Source organism: Castor canadensis, chromosome 4 (genome assembly GCF_047511655.1).
Source record: "Castor canadensis chromosome 4, mCasCan1.hap1v2, whole genome shotgun sequence".
Classification (NCBI taxonomy): Eukaryota; Metazoa; Chordata; class Mammalia; order Rodentia; family Castoridae; genus Castor; species Castor canadensis.
This window is the reverse complement of record NC_133389.1, coordinates 138193362-138218613: the sequence shown is the minus strand read 5'-3', so window position 1 is coordinate 138218613 and position 25252 is coordinate 138193362. Positions and strand designations below refer to the sequence as shown.

General features: G+C 35.6%; 1 protein-coding gene across 2 annotated transcripts in view; it reads right to left on the bottom strand.

Annotated features, from left to right (window-relative positions):
• Positions 1–11616: 11616 nt before the first annotated feature.
• Positions 11617–25252, bottom strand: part of Zc3h15 (zinc finger CCCH-type containing 15) — a 30674-nt gene continuing 17038 nt past the window's right edge. The window contains exons 7-11 of one of the 2 annotated variants that reach the window (XR_012447288.1): positions 22400–22546; positions 22173–22274; positions 20783–20906; positions 18464–18841; positions 11617–13924 (exon numbers count right to left, since the gene is read on the bottom strand). Coding sequence is in view for 1 of the 2 variants with exons in the window: in XM_020164072.2 (XP_020019661.2) it covers positions 18651–18841; positions 20783–20906; positions 22173–22274; positions 22400–22546 (564 nt within the window). In the remaining variant the exon portion in view is untranslated. Of the gene's footprint in view, positions 13925–14255; positions 18842–20782; positions 20907–22172; positions 22275–22399; positions 22547–25252 lie in introns of those variants that run through there. The other variant, XM_020164072.2, reaches the window with a different exon arrangement.

The window sequence follows — 25252 nt, the reverse complement described above, 5'->3', positions numbered from 1 at the left end:
CAAGGGGAAAAAAAGAGTTCTTTTCAGTCTGCAAATGTCAAGGGTGATAATATGTAGCTGTGTTCTAACCATCCAGCTAAAATTCTTGCAATTTAGGCTTTTGTAAAAATATGAAGGGAAGTAATTTTTCCATTAGCACTTGTAACAAATTAAGTAATGGTAAAAATGTTACTACACATAGTTATCCCATCTCTTTCCTGCAATCCATTCAACCATGGAGAAGGATATGAACCAGCTATAAATATGTATTAGCTCATCTGCTCTTGCAATGCAATGAAATTTAGTATCTAAAGGGCTTAAGACTCTCCCTGAACTTGTTTTCAATAGGCAAAGAATTTTGAAATCGTGTATGTCTAAGAAATTATAACTTACTTTTATGTCGTGATTTAAAGTATATCACATTAGAAACATTTAAAGAAAGATAATTTCATACTTGCCCCAGGAGAGATACATTTCAAACCACAGAAAAAAATCTAGTTAATTCATTCAAGTCAATGTAATTTATTAAGTGTTTATTTGCACTTTGAACTCTGCTGGATACTATGCACAAAGAAAGCATGGTGTATTCAAACTAGTTCATAGTCTTTAGAAATCTACCCCTCTTCTTCTGTGACCTCCCAGGCAATGCAAAAACTATTTGGGATGAGATATATCCTGGGCAGAAAGAAGTCATTTAAGTTCTCCAGCTCAACTCCTTCAATGGAGCAAGGAGAAATGAAATAAGAGCAGAGTATTCTCTCTCAATTCTTTGCACAACCAACCTACATTTAATTCTTTAAATAACTTCTAAATTAATCTATTTTGCACATTATTTTTTGAATCTATGTCAAGGTACTTTACATACTTCCAGTACTTAGAGATACTTAGAAATGGATATAAATTTTTCCAATAACCCTTATGAATACATGTGTATTTAAAAATTCAATATTCTCAAAAGAAGAAATTCAAATGGCCAGAAAACACATGAAAAAATGCTCACCATCTCTAGCAATAAAGGAAATGCAAATTAAAACCACACTAAGATTCCACCTCACCCCTGTTAGAATAGCCATCATCAGCAACACCACCAACAACAGGTGTTGGCGAGGATGTGGGGAAAAAGGAACCCTTTTACACTGTTGGTGGGAATGTAGACTAGTACAACCACTCTGGAAAAAAATTTGGAGGCTACTTAAAAAGATGGACATCGATCTACCATTTGATCCAGCAATACCACTCTTGGGGATATACCCAAAAGACTGTTACTCCAGAGGCACCTGCACATCCATGTTTATTGCGGCACTATTCACAATAGCCAAGTTATGGAAACAGCCAAGATGTCCCAGCACTGACGAATGGATTAAGAAAATGTGGTATCTATACACAATGGAATTTTATGCAGCCATGAAGAAGAACGAAATGTTATCATTCGCTGGTAAATGGATGGAATTGGAGAACATCATTCTGAGTGAGGTTAGCCTGGCTCAAAAGACCAAAAACCGTATGTTCTCCCTCATATGTGGACATTAGATCAAGGGCAAACACAACAAGGGGATTGGACTATGAGCACATGATAAAAGCGAGAGCACACAAGGGAGGGGTGAGGATAGGTAAGACACCTAAAAAACTAGCTAGCATTTGTTGCCCTTAACGCAGAGAAACTAAAGCAGATACCTTAAAGCAACTGAGGCCAATAGGAAAAGGGGACCAGGAACTAGAGAAAAGGTTAGATCAAAAAGAATTAACCTAGAAGGTAACACCCACACACAGGAAATCAATGTGAGTCAATGCCCTGTATAGCTATCCTTATCTCAACCAGCAAAACCCCTTGTTCCTTCCTATTATTGATTATACTCTCTCTACAACAAAATTAGAGATAAGGGCAAAATAGTTTCTGCTGGGTATTGAGGGGGGGAGCGGGAGGGGGTGGAGTGGGTGGTAAGGGAGGGGGTGGGGGCAGGGGGGAGAAATGAACCAAGCCTTGTATGCACATATGAATAATAAAAGAAAAATGAAAAAAAGAAAAAAAAAAAGTACATTTTATGTATGTGTGGAAATGTCATGATGTGCATCTTGTCCAATAAATCTTTTTAAAGAATAAAAAAAAAAAATTCAATATTCTGGCTTTCTGTTGGGACAGCTGCCCTACAAAATTTATTGTTGATATTCCAACTCCTTTAGTTTGATATTCACGTTTTCCTTTTAGATTCAATGTTTAGTTGATTTATTGCTGAAAATGTCCTCAGCCTCATTCAATATTTTGTGCTGCCAAGATCATATTTTAGTTTATATACATCTTTTTGTTTGCTTCTGTTGCTGTTCTCTGAAGAATCTGCAATAGTAGTCAATATCCATTTGGGGCCACCAGAGTGTATGCTTTCCTTTCATATAACAAGGAAGTTGTTCATGGTGTTACATCAGACAGAAGATTCCAAGAAGTTTATTTAAGTCCAAATCAGCCACACCTTTCTATACACATATACAGCAGTGTCTGAACATGGATGAGGAAAACATTTGGCAAACAAAACTACAACACAGCTGGGGGAGGAAGGGAATGACACATTGGCTTTGAATTTTTACTTCTGAAGCCAAAAGGGCCCTTCTGCCTGCACTTCTGTACTCTCTAATCTACTTTGGGCTTCTAAAGGTCCTAACTCAAGAAACCCTTAAGTGCTGGTAGTCATACCTTGCTTGAACAGTTTCTGGAGTTTGGGTGAGGCATCTATGCTAGTTGTGACTATGCCAGGATAGGAGGCAACTGTCAGGGACCCTAAGAAGCAAAGAATCCTACTAAGTAATTTTATTCTTTTTTTTATCCAGTCATGGGACATACCACTTTTGTCAGTTTGTAGTTTGTGCATAATTTGGGCAACAAAGATAGAGGAGGTAAGAAGAAACACTTCTTCCTATGTTCAGGCCTGGGGCTGCAAAATATGTTTTTAGTAACACCTTGCATTTTAACGGAAAATACTAAGTTCCAGTATGTCATTTTGTTATTTTTCAGAAAAAAATCTAAGTTAAATGGTTAGGAGACATAATTATTGAAATTAACTTGAAACTGGGGTGAACTTTGGAAAACCTTTTCATTTTCATGTTCAATATATAAGGTAATTCAAGAATAAATTTTGTGTGTTAATACTGGACATGTGTATCTCGTTGCATTGTTTCAAATTTTTCTTTATTAAGTTATTCAGTATTATTAGTTAAACAGTATTATTTTTTCTGGGTTATCTAAATCAATAAATTTAAAAGAATTTGGTCAGTGCAGTTAATCAAATTCTTATGTTCTACAGTAGGCTAATGTCTACCAGATTATAAACATATTTGACTGAGATGTTATTAACAATTATGTTTGAAAACTACTGTCAAATAATTCATTAAAAATGGGAGGAAGGAGGGGCAGGTGAGATATGAAAGTAAGGGAAAAACATATTTTGGGGATCTAAACCTGGCATTCTCTCTCTCCTTCCCAGTCAATAAGCTAGAACTAAAAGGAAACTACCTTAAAAGCTAGGTGGGTCTTGGGGATATACCCAAAAGACTGTTACTCCAGAGGCACCTGCACATCCATGTTTATTGCGGCACTATTCACAATAGCCAAGTTATGGAAACAGCCAAGATGCCCCACCACTGACAAATGGATTAAGAAAATGTGGTATCTATACACAATGGAATTTTATGCAGCCATGAAGAAGAACGAAATGTTATCATTCGCTGGTAAATGGATGGAATTGGAGAACATCATTCTGAGTGAGGTTAGCCTGGCCCAAAAGACCAAAAATCATATGTTCTCCCTCATATGTGGACATTAGATCAAGGGCAAACACAACAAGGGATTGGACTATGAGCACATGATAAAAGCGAGAGCACACAAGGAAGGGGTGAGGATAGGTAAGACACCTAAAAAACTAGCTAGCATTTGTTGCCCTTAACGCAGAGAAACTAAAGCAGATACCTTAAAGCAACTGAGGCCAATAGGAAAAGGGGAACAGGTACTAGAGAAAAGGTTAGATCAAAAAGAATTAACCTAGAAGGTAACACCCACGCACAGGAAAGCAATGTGAGTCAATGCCCTGTATAGCTATCCTTATCTCAACCAGCAAAACCCCTTGTTCCTTCCTATTATTGCTTATACTCTCTCTACAACAAAATTAGAAATAAGGTAAAATAGTTTCTGCTGGGTATTGAGGGGGGGGAGAGGGAGGGGGAGGAGTGGGTGTTAAGGGAGGGGGTGGGGGCAGGGGGGAGAAATGAACCAAGCCTTGTATGCACATATGAATAATAAAAGAAAAATGAAAAAAAAAAAGCTAGGTGGGGGTATAGCTCAAGGGCAAAGCATATGCTTACTATGTGTGACTACATGTTTAATCCCAGATCCAAATGAATGAATAAATAAATAAGTAAAATAAGTAAGTATGAATAAAAGTGAAAATAAAAGCCTATAGGTATTATCATACTCCATGGTAAAAGATTGAAAGCTTTCCCTCTAAGACCAGAAACAAGACAAGGGTAACCACTCTTACCATTACTAGTCAACACAGAGCAAATGGACATTCTAGCCAGAGCAACTAGACAAGAAAATGAAATAAAAGGCATCCAAATTAGAAAGGAAGAAGTAAAATCATCTCTGTTCACAGATAACATTATCTTATATGTGGAAAACCATACAGATGCCACAAAAACCTTTAAAACTAGTGAATAATTTCAGTGAAGTTGCAAGAAACAAAATCTACTGACTGAGGCAAAAATAAAATTAAGAAAACAATTCCACTTTCTAGAGTACCCAAAAGGATAAAACAATCAGAGATAAAAATCGAGGTGAAAAGCTTTTAAACTAAAAATTATAAAACACTGATAAAAATTAAAGAACATACTAATAGCTCCTTCTACAAAGACGTCTATGTTCATGGATTGGAAAATTAAATATTGTTGAAATGTGGGTACTACCGAAACTGATCTACATATTTAATTCAATATTTATCCCAATCCCAAAGGAATTCTTTCCAGAAATACAAAATATACTACCCCAAAATTCTATGGGATTTCAAGGGAACTTGAAGAAATAATCTTGAAAAATGTAGAGGCCTTATAATTTCTGAGTTGTTGTAGTGTTACTACAAAGCAATAGTAATCATGATGACATGGAACTGGCATAAAGACAGACATACAGAACAATGGAACAGATTAGAGAGCTCAGAAATAAACTTTTATTTAGATGGCTGAATGATTTTTGACAAGAATGCAAAGACTACAAAACAGGGAAAGAATAGTCACTTCTACAAGCAGTGTTGAGAGAACTGGATATCCAGATGCAAGAAATCAACTTGAACCTTTACCTTATAGTATATCAAACAATCTAACTCAAAGTAGAGTAAAGGCCTAAATGTTAGACCTAAAACCATAAAACTCCTAGAGGAAAACATGGGAACAAAGCTTTATGACGCTGAAGTTTACAAAGATTTCTTGGATCTGAAACCAAAAACATAGGCAACAAAAGCAAAAATAGCCAGGCATGCAGCTACATGCCTATAATCCCAACACTCAAGAGGCTGAAGTAGGAGAATTTTTAATTTGAGGCCAGCTTGTACTACATAGTGAGACCCTGTCCCAAGAAACAAAACAAAACAAAAAAACCCCAAAGACAGATGTGACTACATCAAACTTAAAACGCTCCATGCATCAAAGGAAACAATAGAGTCAAAAGACAAGTTGTGGAAAGGGATATATCAGATGAGGGGCTGATATCCAGTATATAAAAAGGAACTATTATGACTTGACAACAAAAGCACAAATAACTAAACAAATGGGTAAAGGATGGAATAGACAATTCTCCTAGTAAGACACAAATGACCAACAAGCATATGAAAGTGTTCAACATCACTAATCATAAGAGGAATCAAATCAAACCACACTGAGATATTACCCCACACAAATACTGGGCAGTAAGTGGAAAAACTGGAACCATTGTGCACTATGGTTAGGAATGTAAATGGAAAATAATATGGCTGTTCCTTAAAAATTAAAAATAGAATTACCACAATATTCCTACAATTTCAGTTCTGACTACCTATCTAAAAGAATTCAACCAGAAGTTTGAAGAGGTATTTGCAAACCCATGTTTACTGCAACATAGCTAAGAGATGGAAGTCACTCAAATGTGTTCATTCACTGAGAGATAAATAATGAAATATGGGCTGTAGCCACAGCTCAAGAGGTAGAGCACATGCCTAGCAAGCACCTTTGCTTCAAACCCCAGTACCACCAAAAACAAAAACAAACAAAAAAACATTTATGAGAGGCCATCCTAGGGGCTGACAGGATAATTCAAGAGGTAGAGTGCCTGCCTAGTAAGCGTGAAGCCCTGAGTACTGCAAAAAGAAATAAATGAATAAATAGCTGGTTAGCTCATGCCTGTAATCCTCGCTACTTGGGAGGCTGGGATTGGGAGGATCAAGGTTCAAGGCTAACCTGGACAAATACTTTTGTGAGACCCCCCATCTCCAAAATAACCAGAGCAAAACAGACTGGAGGTGTGGTTCAAGCAATACTGTGCCTGCTTTGCAAAGGAAAAAAAAAAAATCCTGAGTTCAAACCTCAATGCCACCTAATAAATATAAAAAGGAATATAAAACAGGTTAAAAAAAGAAAATCTTGTCACGTGGTACAACGTGGATAAACCTTAAAGTCATTATGCTAGCAAAATAAGCCAATCACAAAAGTACCAATACTTCTGTGTAATTCTACTCACGTGAAGTATCAGAAGTAGTCAAAATTGTAGAAACAGAAAGTAGAAAGATTTTTGCCAAGGAATGAGGGGAGGAGGGAATTAGTGATTAATGAATATTGAGTTTCAGTTTTTCAGGTTGAAAAAACTTTACAGATTCATTGCACAAAGTGAATATAATTAACACTACTGAAGTGTATATTTAGAAATGGCTAAGGTGATATGTTTAATTTTTTTTAACAATTAAAACCCTAGAATAAGAAACTAAAAATTAAGGTTCTATGTAATTATATCTTTATTACAAACACCAAATAACTGTTAATGGGCCTGTAATTTCACTGTATAAAAGGAATGTATAGATACACACTTTTACAATATAATTCTCATATTTTCCTTTTAAAAAGTATTCAACAGAGTGAGGTGTCAGTAGTTTATGCCTGTAATCCTAGCTACTTGGGAGACTAAGATTGGATCTCAGATCAAGGCCAACTCAGGCAAGTTCTCAACCAATAGCTGGACGCAGTGGTGTGCTACTATCACCCAAGCTACTCAGGAAGCTGAGATCTGTAAGGTCACACTTATAGGCCAGCCTGTGCCAAAAAGTTTTTGAGCCTCCATTTTAATGAAAAACAGACTGACTGGTTGTTTGGCCCTGTTATCCCAGCTACGATGGGAAGCCTAAAGTAGGAGGATCATAGTATAGGGTTGGCCTGGGCAAAAAGTAACTCTATCCCCAAAACAACCAGAGCACAAAGGACTGGGAATGTGGCTCAAGGGATAGAGTGCCAGTCTAGCAAGCATGAACCCTTCAGTTTAAATTCCAGCATTTCCCCTGTCCAAAAAAAAACACCCAAAAAACAAAAAAACCAAAAATCCCCAAAAAACTCAAGAGAACATCATGGTCACCTTTCCACTTCAATATATAGAACATTTGGCAAAGGTAGGATCACAGGATTCAGAGTCTTATTATTTCCAAAGGAATGAACCCTTGAATAATAAAATTTAATGATCAAACTAACAAATATTCTCTGGCTAACTAGCACCAAGGGGGAGGGCACTACAAAAATGACAGAGTTCCTGGCCACAGGAAAACAATACTATTATGGGAGCTAGGACATGAACATAAAGAAGGTAGAAAGACACAATTTCAATTTTGGGTTCCCAGTTTCAGTGAATCAAAAGCAGCTTCATGGGAATGTATCTTCAGAAGAGTCAAAGTCAGGAAGGATTTGGGAATGTGGAGATTGGGGCACTTAGGGAAGAAGAAGCGAGTAATTTCACAAATATGAAGGTGCAGGTAGATAAGACACACAAAACTACAGAATGTTGTGATAGTAGTTACCAGTTTCTTAGTGCCTATGTACTGAGTATCTGCTACTAAGTACCTGTGTACTTATCACCTACATTCATTACAAGTATTACATTATGTGTATTACATTGTTTTTATCTGATAAAATAATAAAGTAAGAGAGAGAAGCTGGGATCACTAAAGGAAACTTTGAAGATCATGCCTGAATATTTTCCTGTTTGTAAGGAAATTTAGAACCTTTTTTTTTGGTGGTGGTACTGGGGTTTGAACTCAGGGTCTCATGCTTGCTAGGCAAGCATGCTACCACTTCAGCCACTCTACCAGTCCCAATTTAGAGCTATTGAAAAATTATGAACAGGGAGGCCTCACGGTTAAGACTACTCTGTAAGATGAATCTGGCAATGCTTTAGATGTATTACTTTTGGAAGGAAGGAAATGGGTGATTAATTATGAGTACGGTGACCATGTCAAGGTTGCAAGGGATAGTCCCAATGTATACCAGTTGACCTAGTATAAATATTTAGAGGAGCTTTCTTCACTCCCCATAGTGTCCTTTTTATACTCAAAACTGTTCCAGTTTGGAAGGTAAATTGTATGTGACTAGTTATGAGCAGAGATGAGAACTAGGTAACATAGGATAGTGGCCTTTTGAATAAAACAGAGGAAGGATATGGGAGAAATCTTGGTGTGGTAGTGATTACTATTTTCCAGTACAAGTGACTGAATAATAAAATCTTAGCAAGGAAAAAAGAAAGGGGAAAAAGAGGAAGGTTTAGGAAAGAAACTGATGACTTTAGTTTGGAATCTGAAGTACTGGCAAGATATTCATGTTGTCATGTAGTAGCTTATTGGAAATGTGTGGCTGGAGATACAGTTGCTCATGTGGAAGTGATTACTGAAACCATGAAGTGAGTGACATTGCCAAGGGAGAGAGAATAATCAAAGATGGTAGAGAGGTCTGGAGAACAAGAAAGGCCTCTAGAAAATCACTAGAATTGTACATACCAAATGAGGTTAAAGACAATTCTGTAATTACTTGACCATCTTGAGGCCAGCCAAAATTACCAACTGCCCATGTACAATGCTGAGTTTGGAAGTATTTGGTTGAGGACTGGCAGAATGGCTCAGGTGGTAGAGCACCTCTGGCAAGTGTAAGGCCTTATTTCATACTCCAGTGCTGCCACAAAAATAAAAAACAAAAACAACCAGAAAGTATCTACCCAGGAAACTGAAGGGCAACTTCACAACGTGCTTCCTGTTTATTTCATCAATTTTATTCTTGTAAATGTGAACTCCTTACTGTTATGCTGTAACACTATCTTCCCGACTACAGCAATTGAAGGATGTCGGCTGTTCTGTTGCCCATATTTTCTGTGACTTTCGTATACATTAGTACATATAGAATAATAATGTTACTCTTTGCAACATAACTTGTCAGACTATCATGTTAGGGTTCAGCTACAATTTCAATGATGACATAAAGACTAAAAACTAGAATTTATTTCCATATCATCAGTATATTCAGAACCACATGGTAACTTAAGAGTGTGGGTCAGGTGGTGGAGTGCTTACCTAGCAAGCAGAAGGCTGAGTTCAGGCCTCAGTACTGCCCTCTTAAATAAATAATGCCCAACTATAATTAAAGAAAAAGACCCACATGGGATATTGCCAAGTTGCTCAGTGGCTCAGTGTTCACATGTGAAAGCCCAGGACTTAACCACTTCATTTCATAGAGATGTACATTTCACTCAGGAAAGGGCAGAGATACTATGAGTAGTATGCAAAATTGACAAAACACATATTAAAGGACACACTGAATTTAAGACTGCTTTGAATGAGAAAGAAGTACATTTAAAAATTTTACATTTTATAAGTACATATTCTTTTGCCCTTAAAGTCATGTGGAAGCACATCAAATGCACAACTTCATTTAACTGTCCAGAAGTTAAAATTACAGTGGGAGCACTGGCATGTTATTGACTTTACCACTCTTTCTCTCCCTTGTTTTTTTAAACTTGATGCTTCAGTAAGTGCTAATCCATGGACTAGTACAGTTTAACTAGAACGTGCCTTCATAATTACTTATTCTGACTTAACAAAATCCATTTTTTTTGGAGAAAAAGTTTTAAAGTAGATCATGTTATTGCTTCATATACCTGAAAGCAAATGATTCAGTCCATTGGGGTTGCATTAAATTTATGGAGAATTTATTCATTCAGGAAAACTAATCCTTTTAAGCAATTTAAACTGTTGGTAAAAAGATGTAGTACAGAGCAGGCATGGTGGCTCACATCTGTAATCCTAGCACTTGGGAGGCTGAAGCAGGCTAGCCCTGGATACATAGCAAGGCCTTATCTCAAAAAAAAAAAAAAAAAAAGGTGAACTTGCTCACCATTGTACATATGTATGGAATTATCACAATGAAACCCCCTACTGTTATGTATGATAATTTAAAAATGAGATGTACATACAACTCTCTGAAAAGTTGACAATGTTTTTAATACCTGCTTGGAAGAGAACTAGTTAAGGATTCAAATTCTTTGCCAATATTGTATAATGAATTCAAGCAACTGTGGGAATATATAAGACGCAGAATTTATGACGTGCCAAGGCAGCCATTTTTCTAGGTTGGTTCTGGGCCTTTCAAATACAAGCTAGTGATTTTTAGCATCAACAACATGGGAAGCTTGTGTCTTGATGGTGAAGTGTACTTACTAACAAGCTGAGGAGAGGCAATTAATGACAGACAGAATCTTACCAATGTTTAACATTAACGGTCTCATTTTTTAAAAGTGGACTTTAATATTCATGATATTAAAAAAATTCTGTAATGCTTTACAGGTAATATGTTTAGAATGTATCAACCTATGCAGATGTTTTTTTTTCTTTCCCAGGGATGATTATATCAATCATTTGGTTCAGAGGCTGAGGCAAAATAAAATCCATATGGTATGTACCCTGAATTTCTAGACACTAGTTTAGATGTTGAAGTTGTTATCATCTCAGTGTTTTCCCATATATAATGGTGATGTTATCAGATTGTAATGCAGCTGGTGACATCATAGCTGTCATTTTGAAACATAAACATGTGTTTATTATAGAGATGCTGGTGTAAACAAACCTACTGTGCCCCACACCCCAGTCACATAAGACACCATATATATTAATATAAAGCTTAGCCATCAAGACAGTATGACATTAGTGTAAAGACTAAGTGAATCAGTAAAGTTAAAAATATTGAAGTAGATTAATGGTTAGCTGATTGTTCACAAATGTGTAAAATGAATTCAGTGAAGGATAGTCTATCAACAAATGGTGCTAGATCAATTAGATTGTTCACCACATGCAGTAAGTGATCTTTAATTCATATTTGAGACTACATATAAAATTTAAGCAAAAATGGATTACAGACTTAATTTAAAACTGACCACATCCAGTGCTAACGATATGTAAAAGATATGCTGGATCTTCTACTCAGGTGAATATAAAACGGCACAACTACTTTGGAAAACATTGTGGAAATTTCTTAAAAATTTAAAACATATCAGTAGACATTCCATTCTTACTATTTACAAGAAAAGAAACCATATGTTCATACAAAGACTTGTATGTGAATATTCACATTACTTTATTACACTGGCAACAACCCCAGTCCACTGACAAGTAAATGGATAAACAACTTATATTTTATCCACACAAAAAATAGTACTTAGTAATCTACAGGACTGTATATTAATGCTTGCAATAAGATAGATATGCTAAGTGAAAGAAAAGAAAGAAATGAAGCACACATTATGAGTCCATTTATGCAAAATTATAAAAAATGTAAGCTAATACAAGGTTATCAGTGCTTCCCTGGGGATGAGACATTAAGGTGTTTACCTTAGGGAGGAAAAACTTACAAAGGGACATGAGGAATCTTTTGGAGGATGAATATGTGTACATTGTATCTTGATTGTGATTATGGTTTCATAGTTAAGTACATTTGCCAAACATCAAATATATATTTATTGTGTTAGTTTTACCTTTAAAAAGCTGTTTAGTAAAGATCTATGAAAACTCATTTAGTTTTTATCAGAAGAATTAACCAAATACACCTATCAATTTACCTCTTTTGGCATTGAGTTATTTTATACTGTTGGTATTAATAACTTACTGTATAAACTCACACTCTGAAAATCTGTTTCACTTAAAAATGTGTCCTAAATCTCCATGTAAACTGATGCACAACAAATTTGCAAAATATTTGTCCTATTTTTCATAGAAGGGCTACTCTCATTTCCATAGGCAGTATGCAGACTCTCATTTGCTTTGCAATTAAATCAGGTATAGAAACACAAGTGCAAGAAAAACCTGCTAAAAGTGTTTAAGTTTGTTGTCAACACCTCAGATATCCTAGTGGCTCACTTAAAATTCTTTTAACGTATATTTTTATTGCTTGCCTAGGGACAAGTTCTGACAGTTAATTTTGCATTTGATCTTCTATTACTCAATTATCAAAGGGAGTGAAGATGAAAAAGATGGACAGTCTTTGGAAAACTGGTTACACCAAGCAATTCTGTTTGGGCAGAATGAGGTATGATAACTTACATTATGTATTTAAAATTCTTACTGAAGCCTAGCAAAAAAAATCTGTACTTGTTTTCATCTGACTTCTAAATAAACTGGTAGAGTTCTAAGTAGCATATAAAGCACTTGTTAAATTTAAAAACGTTTTTGTAATAAAAACTATGCAAACATAGATAAACCCACTTGGTGAAGCTAAAGAAAATTGGCTACAAAATACTATTAGCTTTCAAATGCTAACAGGCAAAATCCATTCAAGAAAAGTAAAATTCCAATTTTGCTGTTCCCTGAATGTTACTTTGGGGAAGGGTTGTGGTAGTAAATATTTACCACTGTCTCTATAGCCTCATACTAACTAGTTTCTTTATATTAAAAATTTCAGAAATATTTTAAAAACCAGTTTTTTGAATACTTACTCAGTAGAAAGATTTAAAAATGATTTTAGAAAGTGGATATTACTTCTTTGAACATAATAAACAACATTCATCACTCTGAAACTAGGAATGTAGCTGAGTAGAAGAGTACTTACAGCTTAGCATGTGGGAGGCCCTGGGTTCAATCCCTGGTATTTCAAACAAAAAGACTTCCTCCTTCTGAATTCATATGTAAAGGTGAAAAGTACGTTCTTGCTCAAATGAAAACTTTAATTTTTTGGAAACAGATTATTAAAGAATTGACCCTGAACCATTTTCATTTCTAGCATTTCTGTAGTTTCAGATAATATTACCTTTGTACAGAATATGGATGCGGAGGTACGGTTCAGCACACTTTTGAACTAGTGTCCCTGTGAATAACAGTCATGCCTTGTAAATATGAGATGCTATCTCACTTTTTCATCTTTTTATGGACAACTCACCTGTGTTAATAATTCTGTCACTTCTAATAATTATTCTGCTTTTTGTCTTTTTAATAAAAGGTATGAACATTCATTCTTCATAGTTTTTGCTTTTACAGATATCAATAATCAGAAAATAGCTTTGGAATAAATCTATCAATTATTTTTCTTAGTTGTTATCCCCAATGTTGAGTTAATTACATACATAAAAATAGTTAGCTGGGTATGGTGGTGCGTGCCTATAATCCCAGCATTTGGGAGGCTGAGGCAGAAGGACAGAGTTTGAGGCCAGTCCAACCCACATAGTGAGACTGTCTCAAAAGAACCAAGACAAAAACAATCAAACAAAAAAAGTAAAAAGAATTCTTTGCTGCCAAAAACCTTAATGGGAAAGAACAGGGGTGGAGTAGGTGTCAAGAGATCCTGGAGTTTCCTATATATAACATCTAAGGGTGCTGGAAGGATGTGTTGTAGATAGCTGCGGCTTTGCCCTTCCAGTTAGCAGACTGCTCTGGGAAGAAATAGAAAAAATCAATCAATTAAATAAAAATTGGCCAGAATTAGCACAAACTAGATTATGATTGTTTTTAGTTCTACCTTTTCATTAAGAAAACAGGGTGAAGCTAGGGGTGGAAAATAACAACAAATATGCACAACTGCTATTCATCAACTAAAAATAAGTAATAAAAAGGAGTTAATTATATTTTTACTTTTCCCTTCACAGTGGGTTAATTAGTGCAAGAATTAACCTAATAATTCTTAATATACCAGAAGAAAATGGTTCCTGGGTGAACTGATGTGCTCAATTAGCTTGTGTCACAAAATTAATACCCCAAAAAGGATTTAGTTTCTAAGATTTTTACTTTCACTGCCTATTCAGCACTGTATAAATATTCAAGATGAACATTTCTTATACAGTGGATGCTCTTTCTTCCACATTGAACTTTTCTAAAAAGCAAAATATATACAATATATACAATAATGCACAAACCTGACAAGAGCCACACAATTACATTACTATACACTGTACTTGAACTTGAGAGATTTTGGTTATTTAAATACATTCAATTACACATTCCTTGATACTACATTTCTATACATGCTGTAAAGTTGTAAACAAGATTATTCAAAATAAATATCAATTAAATATGATGTACACATAAAATTCTTTAAATGTACAGTAGTAAAAGGCATACTGATGATCTTTATCACTAAAATACAGTTTTCTAAGACAGACAAAAATACAGTTTAAAGGATTCACAGGTGGAATGAAAAACAGTTGCACATTTAGTCCTTTGTACATATGGTCCTTTTCTGCTATAATCTAAGGATTAATTGGCAAACAAATTTCTAAGTACTCATGGTCTTGTGTGTGTTTTGTGTGAGTGTGTGCGTTGCTGAGGATCGAACCTAGCATGCTAGGCAAGTGTTCTACCACTGAGCTACATTGCCAGCCCTTCATTCTCTTTTGAGTTAAAGCATAACGCTAACTAAAAAAGGCTAAGTAAACTAAGTCCTGGTGTGTCAGCCCCATAAGTCCTGGTTAATTTTACACTTGCTCTTAGGGCAAAAGGGTGAGAAGCAATGGGACCTGTTAATTTTATATATATTTGTTTAAAAAGCAGATCAACAGTCACAGAAATGTTCCTGGAGATAAAGCACAAAATAACCACCTTTGCCTGATAAACGTCCATCACAATCACAAGACATCTTTACTTAATCTGAATGAAAAAGCGGAATGAAATTATCCATAGTCCAAATGAAAAAGTATCATTATTAGTGGCAAGATACTAACTTCTTAAACATAGTTGTGATATCTCCCTTCTAAAATATATACTTGGATTAGGCAGAGACCATTTCTTAAAATTATGCCTGATAGTTCATGCTATCTATGGTGCCTAAATAAGCATTGCCTATGTGAAAAAGAAAAAAAAAAAATCACAAAAACACCCATTAACTGAATGAGCAATAACAAATCACTTTTTCTTCCTACATTAACAAAAACCAACAAGAAAAGGAAAAATATACATTTAAAAAAAAGGGAAGGAGAATATGAAAATGTATTTTGTACTAATGTTTCATTTAGGTTTGTTTTTGAAGATGTTATAAAATTTTGCAGGGCATACCACTGTTGTCAAATTCTAGTTTAATTAAAGCTCAGCTTCTAGTAATTTCTCCCAATTGGGAAACAAATTGATATCTTTATTCAGAACATACTACTACCACTAGTAGAACATATACTTAAGAAAGGTCAAAAAACACAAAACAAAAGATTTTGGCAGTTCATTCTCTTATCTGATAGTCCTTGAAAATCACTTACAGAAACATGCATTTGAATTTGTATATATGAACAGTGTACCAAGTACTCAGAAGCATTAACATATCAGTATTTATATCAGAATTAGTCCTATACTTAACAAATGGAATAAAAATCTAGTCTGTGATCCCGTAAGTTTTTCATCCAAAGTTCATTTACCCAGAGTAGGAAGAGAACTTACACAGCAGTACTATTAGTTATCTCTATGAACTGCTGTCAAATTCCCTTTGTCTACTTTTTATGAGGGGATGGATACAAAGCTTTCTTAATGATGTGGTACACCTAAATCTTTGATTCTGTAGTTTAATTACTATCATTCTGATTCAATAATCATAGTTGACTACTTCAAAATAAAATACATTGTGCAGTTACACAATTCGCCTCAGTACATGCACTGTGGGGATTAGAGTACCTAACAAGTGCAAGGGTAAGATAAAATTCACAGTGTTAAGTATTTTGAATTAGAAAGAACCTGGCAAACATGGAGTCACTGTAGGGTGTAATGTTTATTAAGTACAGGACAGAAAGAGGACAGGCTGATGAAATCTCAGATGTTAAGGAAAAAACAAAAAGCTCTCATTATTTGGGAAATGTTTTCATTTTATAGACTATAAGGAAAGATGTGCAAAGCTGTATTTCCTCTGGCTTTCTAAAATACACACCTTTTAAAATGAAGCTAAGTGCATCACTGAAATTAGATTACAGAGATATCTTATTCTAACAGTGGGAATCATATTAAAGAACTTTGGAAGAAAAACTGTTCAAAATTAAGGTCATATATAAATGGGTTAGTACAGATTAACTGTACTAACATAAAGTACTAACTGTACTGTGAACAATAAAAAATTACTTCTTCAGGTCTCTGAAAATGTACTGTTATTTTAGAAGCAAATTTAAATCTGCACTTTCGTTTTCTCAGATTTTGTTTTCTGCTTTGTCTGAGCATGTATGGTCTTTTTAATGGTAGACACCTTAGGGAAAGGTAGATGAAAGCCATCCAAGATCTACAGACTTGTGAGATACCAATAATTACCTCCATTCTGAAGCATTTTTCTCTTTGACTGACTTCAAAATGACATTTGCTGTAAGGTTTGAATAATTCTATAACTTAAACAAGTAAAAACCTTCAGCATACTTTTGTAACTTTTAGTTATGAGACAAAGTTTCAGAAAAATTTTAAAAATGGAAAAAAATTGACAGTTTGAGTTGCAGCTTTAAAAAACTAAAGTTTGTTAAATTATTTGGAAAATGTTCCATTATTAAATGGTGCAATAAAAGTAACCTTAAAATTTCTCACCAAAAGAATGGAGGAAATCATTAGTTTTATATAGAAAACACAGAAGTACACTTTAGATGAGAAATAAACTTGGTTTATAATGTTTTGTATTTGAAAAATGTCAATTATATTAGTACTGAAGAGCTAGGGAGTAAAACTGCTTTTATAATCTTTGATGCTATTGTTTGACAAGATTTACAATCACTGTTTTTAGGTTTGACAATTTGGAAGCACTTCAGAGGTCATTCAGATTTTTTCATCTTCTGCAGTGCTGGGGATTGAACCAGGCAGGGCCTTCTGCATGGTGGTTAAGAGCTCCACCACTGAGCTGCATTCCCAGCCCCAATACCAATGAGTCATAAATCTTACATGCAAGTGAAAAAAGCTAAGACTCAAATATATAAAAATCATACAGTTTATCTGAGGCAGAAATGAGATTAGGGCCCAGGTCACCCGACATTTCAGTGCTATTATCTTAAGTTACTTTAAAAATAATTTTTACTTGCAAATAATAAAAGCAGTACTGTCATATTTGGAAAAAATAAAAGCAGTAACAATGGTAATAAAGTTATCTAGCACTAAACATGTCATTAACAAATTATGTCTATTTTAAATGTGTTATTACTCTAATTTTTCAGGGGACCTCAATGGCAAAGAGCTTTGGCTCAAAGTTTCCTGGTGAATTTGTTTACTCTTGCCAACAGAGCAATCAAACTTTAGTATATACTATTTTAACACCACAGATCTCAACAATGATTTTGAAGTAGTATTTGATTCAATTGTAGGTGTTCAATTCAGTAATTACTCTTTGATCTAACAGTACCTAATCTCTTTGGAAACTAGGAATTAAGAGTTATTAAACTCATTGTTGCCACTGTCAGTGCTCTACATGGTTCTGTAAGTATTAAGAAAATCCACTAAGAATCTGTGTCTTATGTGTTACCTATAACAGACATCTAGTTAAAATCCTCAACCCAGAAATGTTAAGAAAATTTTTTTAGAAAAACTTAAAACAAAGCCCCATATTTGGATTTTAATGTATGATGGTCTTTATTTACAACTTTATTGGCAAAAAAGAGGGAAAACTCTTAAACAGTTTAACACAGGGCATTGTAGCTGATCCTGTCAGATTAAAAAGTTCCATTTTAAGTGTCCATCTAATTGATCAAAGATAAACAATACTGAATCTGCATATGCAGTTTCCTTTATCAAGTACAGTGCTCACATTTTTAGGCAGTCTTTAAAACATATAAATACAGAGGAAAGGAAATTACTCATCAAACGAAGGATATTTTAAATATAAATTTATGTTGTTCCTAGTAATAATACATACCCAATGAAAACCAAAAGTTGGAAAACCAGTTATATTTACTACTTGAGTTGACAGTTACAATGATCAATCATTTTCTGCAATGATCATAATATTTTTAATTTATCATGAACTACTCTGAACTTACTATGAGATGTTGCCAAAGTCAAGAGAGAAGATGTAGGGAGAATATTCCTTTTCTGGAGGACAGTAAGTCCTCCAGAGCCAGCATGGGAAATAAACATCCTGTTGTTTCTAGATGGAAAAAAAACCTAATGTAGTCAATTTCAACTCATGCTGAGTTGACTTAAATTTTTTCATTGACTTGTTTGGTGTCATTCTTCTAAATCGAGTGTGTTTAATTCTTCTTCTAGTTCATCTAAATCTTCTCCAGTAAAAAGATTTTCATCAACAGGAACAGCATCAATGGCTCCGTTTTCCTGTCCCTCTCCTTCGTTGTCTTCTTCCAAATCACTTCTTTCTCCATTTTCAGCCCTACCTCCAGAAGCTTCGCTTAATTTGTTTTCTAAAAATAAAAGTTGAAATCAGTAAGGCCTAGAAATAGAAAACACTACTCCATTAGCAACTGAAAGCACAGACTGATACCCCTCTTTTTTCACTTTTTTGAAAAAAGCCTTTCCCAGTACTATTGTAACAAGAACTGTTCTTTTTCTGAGATTTGTGCCAATTATCTATGTAAACAAGAATGTTGTTTTTCATCATAGGTATTTGACTGCTTAATGGTTTATACATTTAAAGGCAAGATAAAACTTTAACAATTTCATGTTCCTTACAATATCTAGTAATTAGGTTTATAATCATTTTCAGTATAATACTTTGTTTGAATAAATGGTTATGGTACCAAATATATGTAAGCAGCTACTTGGCCTTTGGTTTTGCAAACAGTAATTCACTCACATGAGTTGTAATGCTGTGGGGATGTGACTCATAGGACAGTGTCTGCCTAGTATGCACCAAGCCCTGGGTTTGATCCCTAGGACCACGCAGACACACAGGCATATACACATGATCTTAGTACCTACCATGTAGCCTTTTCTTATAAATGAATGAGAACACAAAATTTGCTAAAATGTTGCCTTTTTTCTTCAATGACATTTACAGAAACACATTTTTAACAGTGTAATTTAGATTTTAGTCAATTCAAATATTTCTGGGGATTATAACTTCTGAAAAATAACTGTGCTTACTGTCACCAAAGCCCTCCTTCAAAAAGGAACAAATCAGCCTGCATTTTGGGAAGACAACAGTTTTTCAAGTTATAACTTATGTGCTTTTGCTGTAAAAATAGGTTTTGTCTTTTTTTTTTTTTTAAATCTCAGCTTTTGCTTTTAATTAGGATTCCTTCTGCCTTTTTCTCCCACAGTAATCATGCCAAACGTTTACTCCTGTATTCAAACCCACCACTTCCTTGAAGTACAATTTGACATAAATTATACCTATACTAACAGTCTTTATCTCCAAACACACTCTACATAGCCTTTTCTCCATTCTTACACTTAATCATCATTTATATTTCCAGGTCTTACTTCTTTAAATGACCTTTCATTTCCAATTTTTCCTTCTCTACCAGGTCCTTTTTTTTGGCCCACATATGTACCTAGGTTTCCCATATCCTAAAAACACTGCCATGACCATGCCTCCTACTCACATTTAAGAGTTAGTGGTCTGTACTCATTTCCCCATCATTCTTCCTATCACTTGCCATCCTGTTGAAAACTGGCACCCTATTCCAACAACTTCCTTTCCAATTCCAACTAATAACTCGTCTGTAATTCTTTTTCTTTTTTTGAACTTTTAGCAAGGATTTATTTTAGTGTAACAGGTTAAAGTATAGACGGGTGTGTGTGTGTGTGGTGGGGGCGGGGGGGACAGGAAGAAGAAAAACCTTTTCTGTTCCATGCAGGAAATGGGAGCAAAGACTCCTTATTTCTAATTCTTACACTTGATTTTTTTGAAACTATTTTTTCTCTGAATTTTTCATTTTTTCTAAGCACGTTCTCTTTTGCCTATCCTAAAACACTGATGTTTGCAGTGTATTCTAGAATGTTATCATTGTCTGTACCATGCCTGGGTGAACTCATTCACTGAGACATCAAAAGAGATTTCTTTCAAAACTGTTTTCTTCTGTGAATGGCTACACAGTATCCTAGACAATGTCAATTCTGACAAGTCAAAACTCTCAAACTCACAAGGTACCAAACTAAACTCATTAGCTACACCTCTAAACTTGCTTTTGGTTCATGCTGGTTTCAGGTTATGGTTCAGTATCCACCCAGATACTCATTTCTACAGTTTCTACTATTCACTACAGCTTTTATATATGGCCAAACTTACATATTTATGTTACTAGCCTAGTACCTGAACACATCTAAATTTGCCAAGCCTGGTGTAACTCTCTTAGGTAGCTTCCTAGTTTCCAGAATTCTGTGAAAGAAAGTATACTCACCATCTTTATCTGAAGCATATGTGCTGAATCTTTCAAGACTGGCTACAGTGATACCTGTCTCATCTACATCTCTTGGGATATACAGGCTTATATCTATGTCATTTACGCTCATGGAATCATCAACCTTTAACAATATATAGAAAAGAATATTGTTAAAATAAGAACATTTTTCACAATGTACTTTTACCTCTAATATTTCTCTTAATAAAACAAAATTATCACTGATATTACGAGTGAAAACAAATGATCAACTACAAAAACATGGACTTATTACACGCAGTTGTGACCAAACATGGTCAAAAACATTTAAAAAATTTTAAATTTAAAATTTTTTAAAATTAAAAAAAATCAAACGAAACTTTAATACCTAAGTATGCATTTTACAGTGCAACTGATGCGGGGAAACTCTGACATGGGAGAAGCTCTGAGCTTCTTGTTACATTTGTGTTTCAATTGTGGATCTGCTGAATGTTTCCCTGGTCTTAATTCTGTGAAAAATACACCTTCCCGAAAGCAAATGATGCCCAAGAAGCAAACTAAAAATGGTAACCTTTCCAAACCAAAAAGGGCACATAATGTGCTGAATAATTTACATGGTAAAATGAGAATATGAGATTTGCTGAAACATCTTTAGCAGAAATTGGGTGGTATTATGGGAAAAATGAATCAAGCATCCGCAGTTTTGCCTCAACAATGATATCCTAGCAAACATGCACATGGATACCAAAGGACTACAGTAATGCCAAAATTCATTTCCTCAATTTCTTGCAATGCCATCTTCAGTACTTCTTTCTCTGACATCACATTTTTACAGAGTATGATATTCAAAAGTGAATCATAAGCTATCTATAGGCACTAAAATTACCCATAACCAAATAACTGTTGTTGCATGTCCCCCTCACCCTACTCTGTACTTTTTAAAGAAGTACCCCTATTCCATTACTCTTTTTTAGCACAAAATATTAAACAGAAAGACTTTTATTTATTTTAATGGGAAGGTAAAACACATAGTTTTCACAGCTAAGACACATATACCAGGCATGCACTGTCCTAAGTTTTATAAAGAACTACAAACAGGGCTGGAGGCATGGCTTAAGCAGTACAGTGCCTGCTTTGTAAGTATAAACCCCAGTCCCACCAAAAAAAACCCAAAAAACAAACAAAACCTATAAACAAATATAAACTTATTAACTCATTTAATTCTCACAAACATTCTATGATATAATGATTACCATTATGTCCATATTGCAGATGAGCCTAGAACTCTGGAGTAACTTTCCACTAATGGAATAAGCATTTGGACTGTTGCTGTTGCTTTTAAACATGCTGCTCTATTATACTGGTTTCTTTTTGATTATCACAAAGAAATGAGTTTAAAGCTTCCTCTTACCTCATCACTACCTATTCCTTGAGTGTAACGGGTATCATCTGCTTCCTCATCATCATCATTGACCAGTTCAGGACGAAATTCAAACACCTCACGACCACTAATCTATTCAGATACACAAATAGATCAACTGAGAAGAAAAGCTGAACAATTTATGGCCACTAACTTTAGAGCTATGCACAGTTAAGTAAGTACAATGAGCAATCAATTTGTGTGAGCTTAGTACATACCACTAGTGCTTTCCCTGCTTTGAAGTCAGCTTTTCTTCTTTCCATATCTTGTTCGAGTTTATCGATCTTTTCTTGTCTTTTCCTTTTCTTCCATGCAAGAAAAGATTCTAGAGTGATTTTGGTAACATTTGGACCTAGGGCAGAACGCTGCAAAGATAGGAGTTAAAAATCATCTATAGTAGTGTTTAATGGCAGTTTTCTTTTCATGTAATTAATTTCTTGCCTAACACTATCCTAAAGACATTAAATATAGACTAAATTAATGTATTTTTACTTTACATGGTAATGAGCAAAATGAGTGCCCAGGGACACAAATACTTAAAACGTGTTACTCTGAAGCAGAATTTTCAACACTGAATGAGTAGGAAAACTTGTCATGAAAAACTGCTTCAACATGAATTGCAAAAAACAATTTTAAGTTTCTCACTTGTGTTGCCCAGGAGATGAAAAGCAAAAGTAAAACATTAATAGAAAAAGACCAAAACCCACCATATGCTCCTCAGGGGTAATAATTAGGTAATAAATGTATAGAAAAATAATACTTGCTAAACACCTGCCAGGTATTCAGTGTAAAAACCTTGAATAAAAATATGCTAACACACTACATCTTCACAAAAAAAGCACAGATCTAAGGAAATTTATCAAAGATGAATAGCTAATAAGTGGTGCAACTAGGATACAAACATTCCCAAATATGCCTGATTCTAAAGTCTGTATTTTCTACTACTGCATATTGCATTCTGTGTGAGACATCAAATATGACCTTTTAAGAACAAATGTAGCCAGTTTTAGGAACTGAAACAACTCACTGGTGTTTAGAAAGTGGTATCAGCACTACTGCAGTCTGAAGTACTGGGCCCTGCATCCTGCTTAAAGGGAGTTGCTGGTAGGTCTCTGGTGATGGGGATCTATTTCTCCCGTCCCCTGCGCACACAGTGAATGAACTCCCACTCAAATGCTGCAAGTCTGCAGCAGAGCCTCCACAAGTCATTTTCTAGATTTGGTTCTGGTTCTCTGCTTGAGTATTTTCTGTCACCACGGCACTGAAGAATCTTAACAGACAAAGAAAACCTCCAATTTCTCCAGACAATTCAACTGCCTGCTTAAACCTGCGCCAGCTCTATGAGCCTCTTTGAGGGTAGGAAGGATGCTCACTCTCATGCTCAGAGATGTCCTTCTCCGTGTTTCCAAGCTCTGGAGCCTTTCAATCCAAGTGTGGGTATCCACAAAGGGAGGGGAGAGGGATGAATGAGGGAAACGACCACTACATCGAGCCTCCATCCTGTACTCGCGTAGTAACAAGAAAGCATGAAGGCTTATGGATGCTTTCCTGAGGAGTGAAAGCAATGGGGAGAATGATAACATGTGGTATGCTGTTTTCTTAATTCTACATTGGGAACTAGCCTTTTTAGCCCCCAAATGTCCACACCACTAACTTTTCCTTCTTTTACAGTTTTGAAATGCACTGCTTTTTTAACTGGGGGGAGGGGACTGGGTGGTGCTTAGGCTATGGAGTCAACACTAATTCAATTACATATGGAGTGTTCTGGGATAGCACAGAATAGGCCAACCCATGCAGTTACTAGGAGGATGCACCCTGGCTCATGAAATCCTCATCACCATCCGGCAAGTAGAGGTGATTAACCTTTTGCACATAAGTAGTCACAAGGAAACTAAGGTATGGAAGAGTTAAGTAACTTGAACCAGGTCACACCTAAATGGTACAACCGCTAGTGTTAAACATTTTACAATCTGAGCCAGCTTTGTCACTTGGCTTTCATCTATGCATAACAGTTAGTTGGTAATATCTGGCGCACCAGGTCTTTTTGCCTCCAGCCCAAGCATCTTTCCTTTGGGATTCCCTGCAACTATCTGTGAGCACTGTTTCCCAAACTGGATTGTCCTTCTGGTGTTGCAAGTCAGCTTCCTTTGCTGCTGAGGCTCTGAAATTATTAGTTACATGTTGCACTCGGTATTTACTTCATGTCTTCATTTCTTTGTCTATGGACTCCCCTCTACCCACCTCTCATTAAGGATACCTACAGCCACTAGGTGGAACACTGCAGGAAGGACAAGTGCTGGCATTCCTGTACCTCCCATCTCAACTCAACAGTGCCCCTTGGGCCCCTTGTCCCCTAAGGGTTCGGACATGGATTTTCAAGAATGTGACTTGAATATTACTGGGCCTGTAACTGAGAGCCTTGGCCTTTCATTTTAAGAGGTTAGTCTGAAGGTAAAGAGTTTGTCAGCTCCTGAGCTCTTGCCCATTATTTCTGTATGTAAACCTCCAAGGCCCCAGAATGGAGCTAGGAACACAAGTGAAGGGACCAGAGAGGTTGGGTCCTCTCTGGCTGTGGCAGGGTTCAGCAGCTATGTTCCCTTTTCAGCAGGAGGGGAGGGGCACAGGGTGACAGACAGTTCCCTGGGGTGAAGACAAAGGCATTCTGCCTTGCCACAAAAGAGCTCTCTCCAGGAAAGTGGTAATTGCATGGGACACTGTCAGCCCTGTGGTCTGTGGGTTGTAAACTGGCATGAATGCCTCAAGTTCTGGAGTCCCCTCTGCCTAAAGAACAGAGAAGGTGCTTGTTGAGAAATGTCTGAAATCAATGAATGGAGACTTTTGGAGGTCTGTTAAAAAATGACTAAAAAGCAATTGCTCTAAAACATGTTAAAAATGATTACACCTTCAGTCATATCCCACTACTGCAACAGAACATTTTCTGTTTTTCTCTAGACAGCTGGAAAATAAAAGGACCTTGGGTCAGAGACACATGGTGGAAGCTGTCTGTGGCTGGTTTCCATTTCTCCTATGTTCTTTTAATGGAAAATGGCCCTAAAAATTTTGGAAGAAAG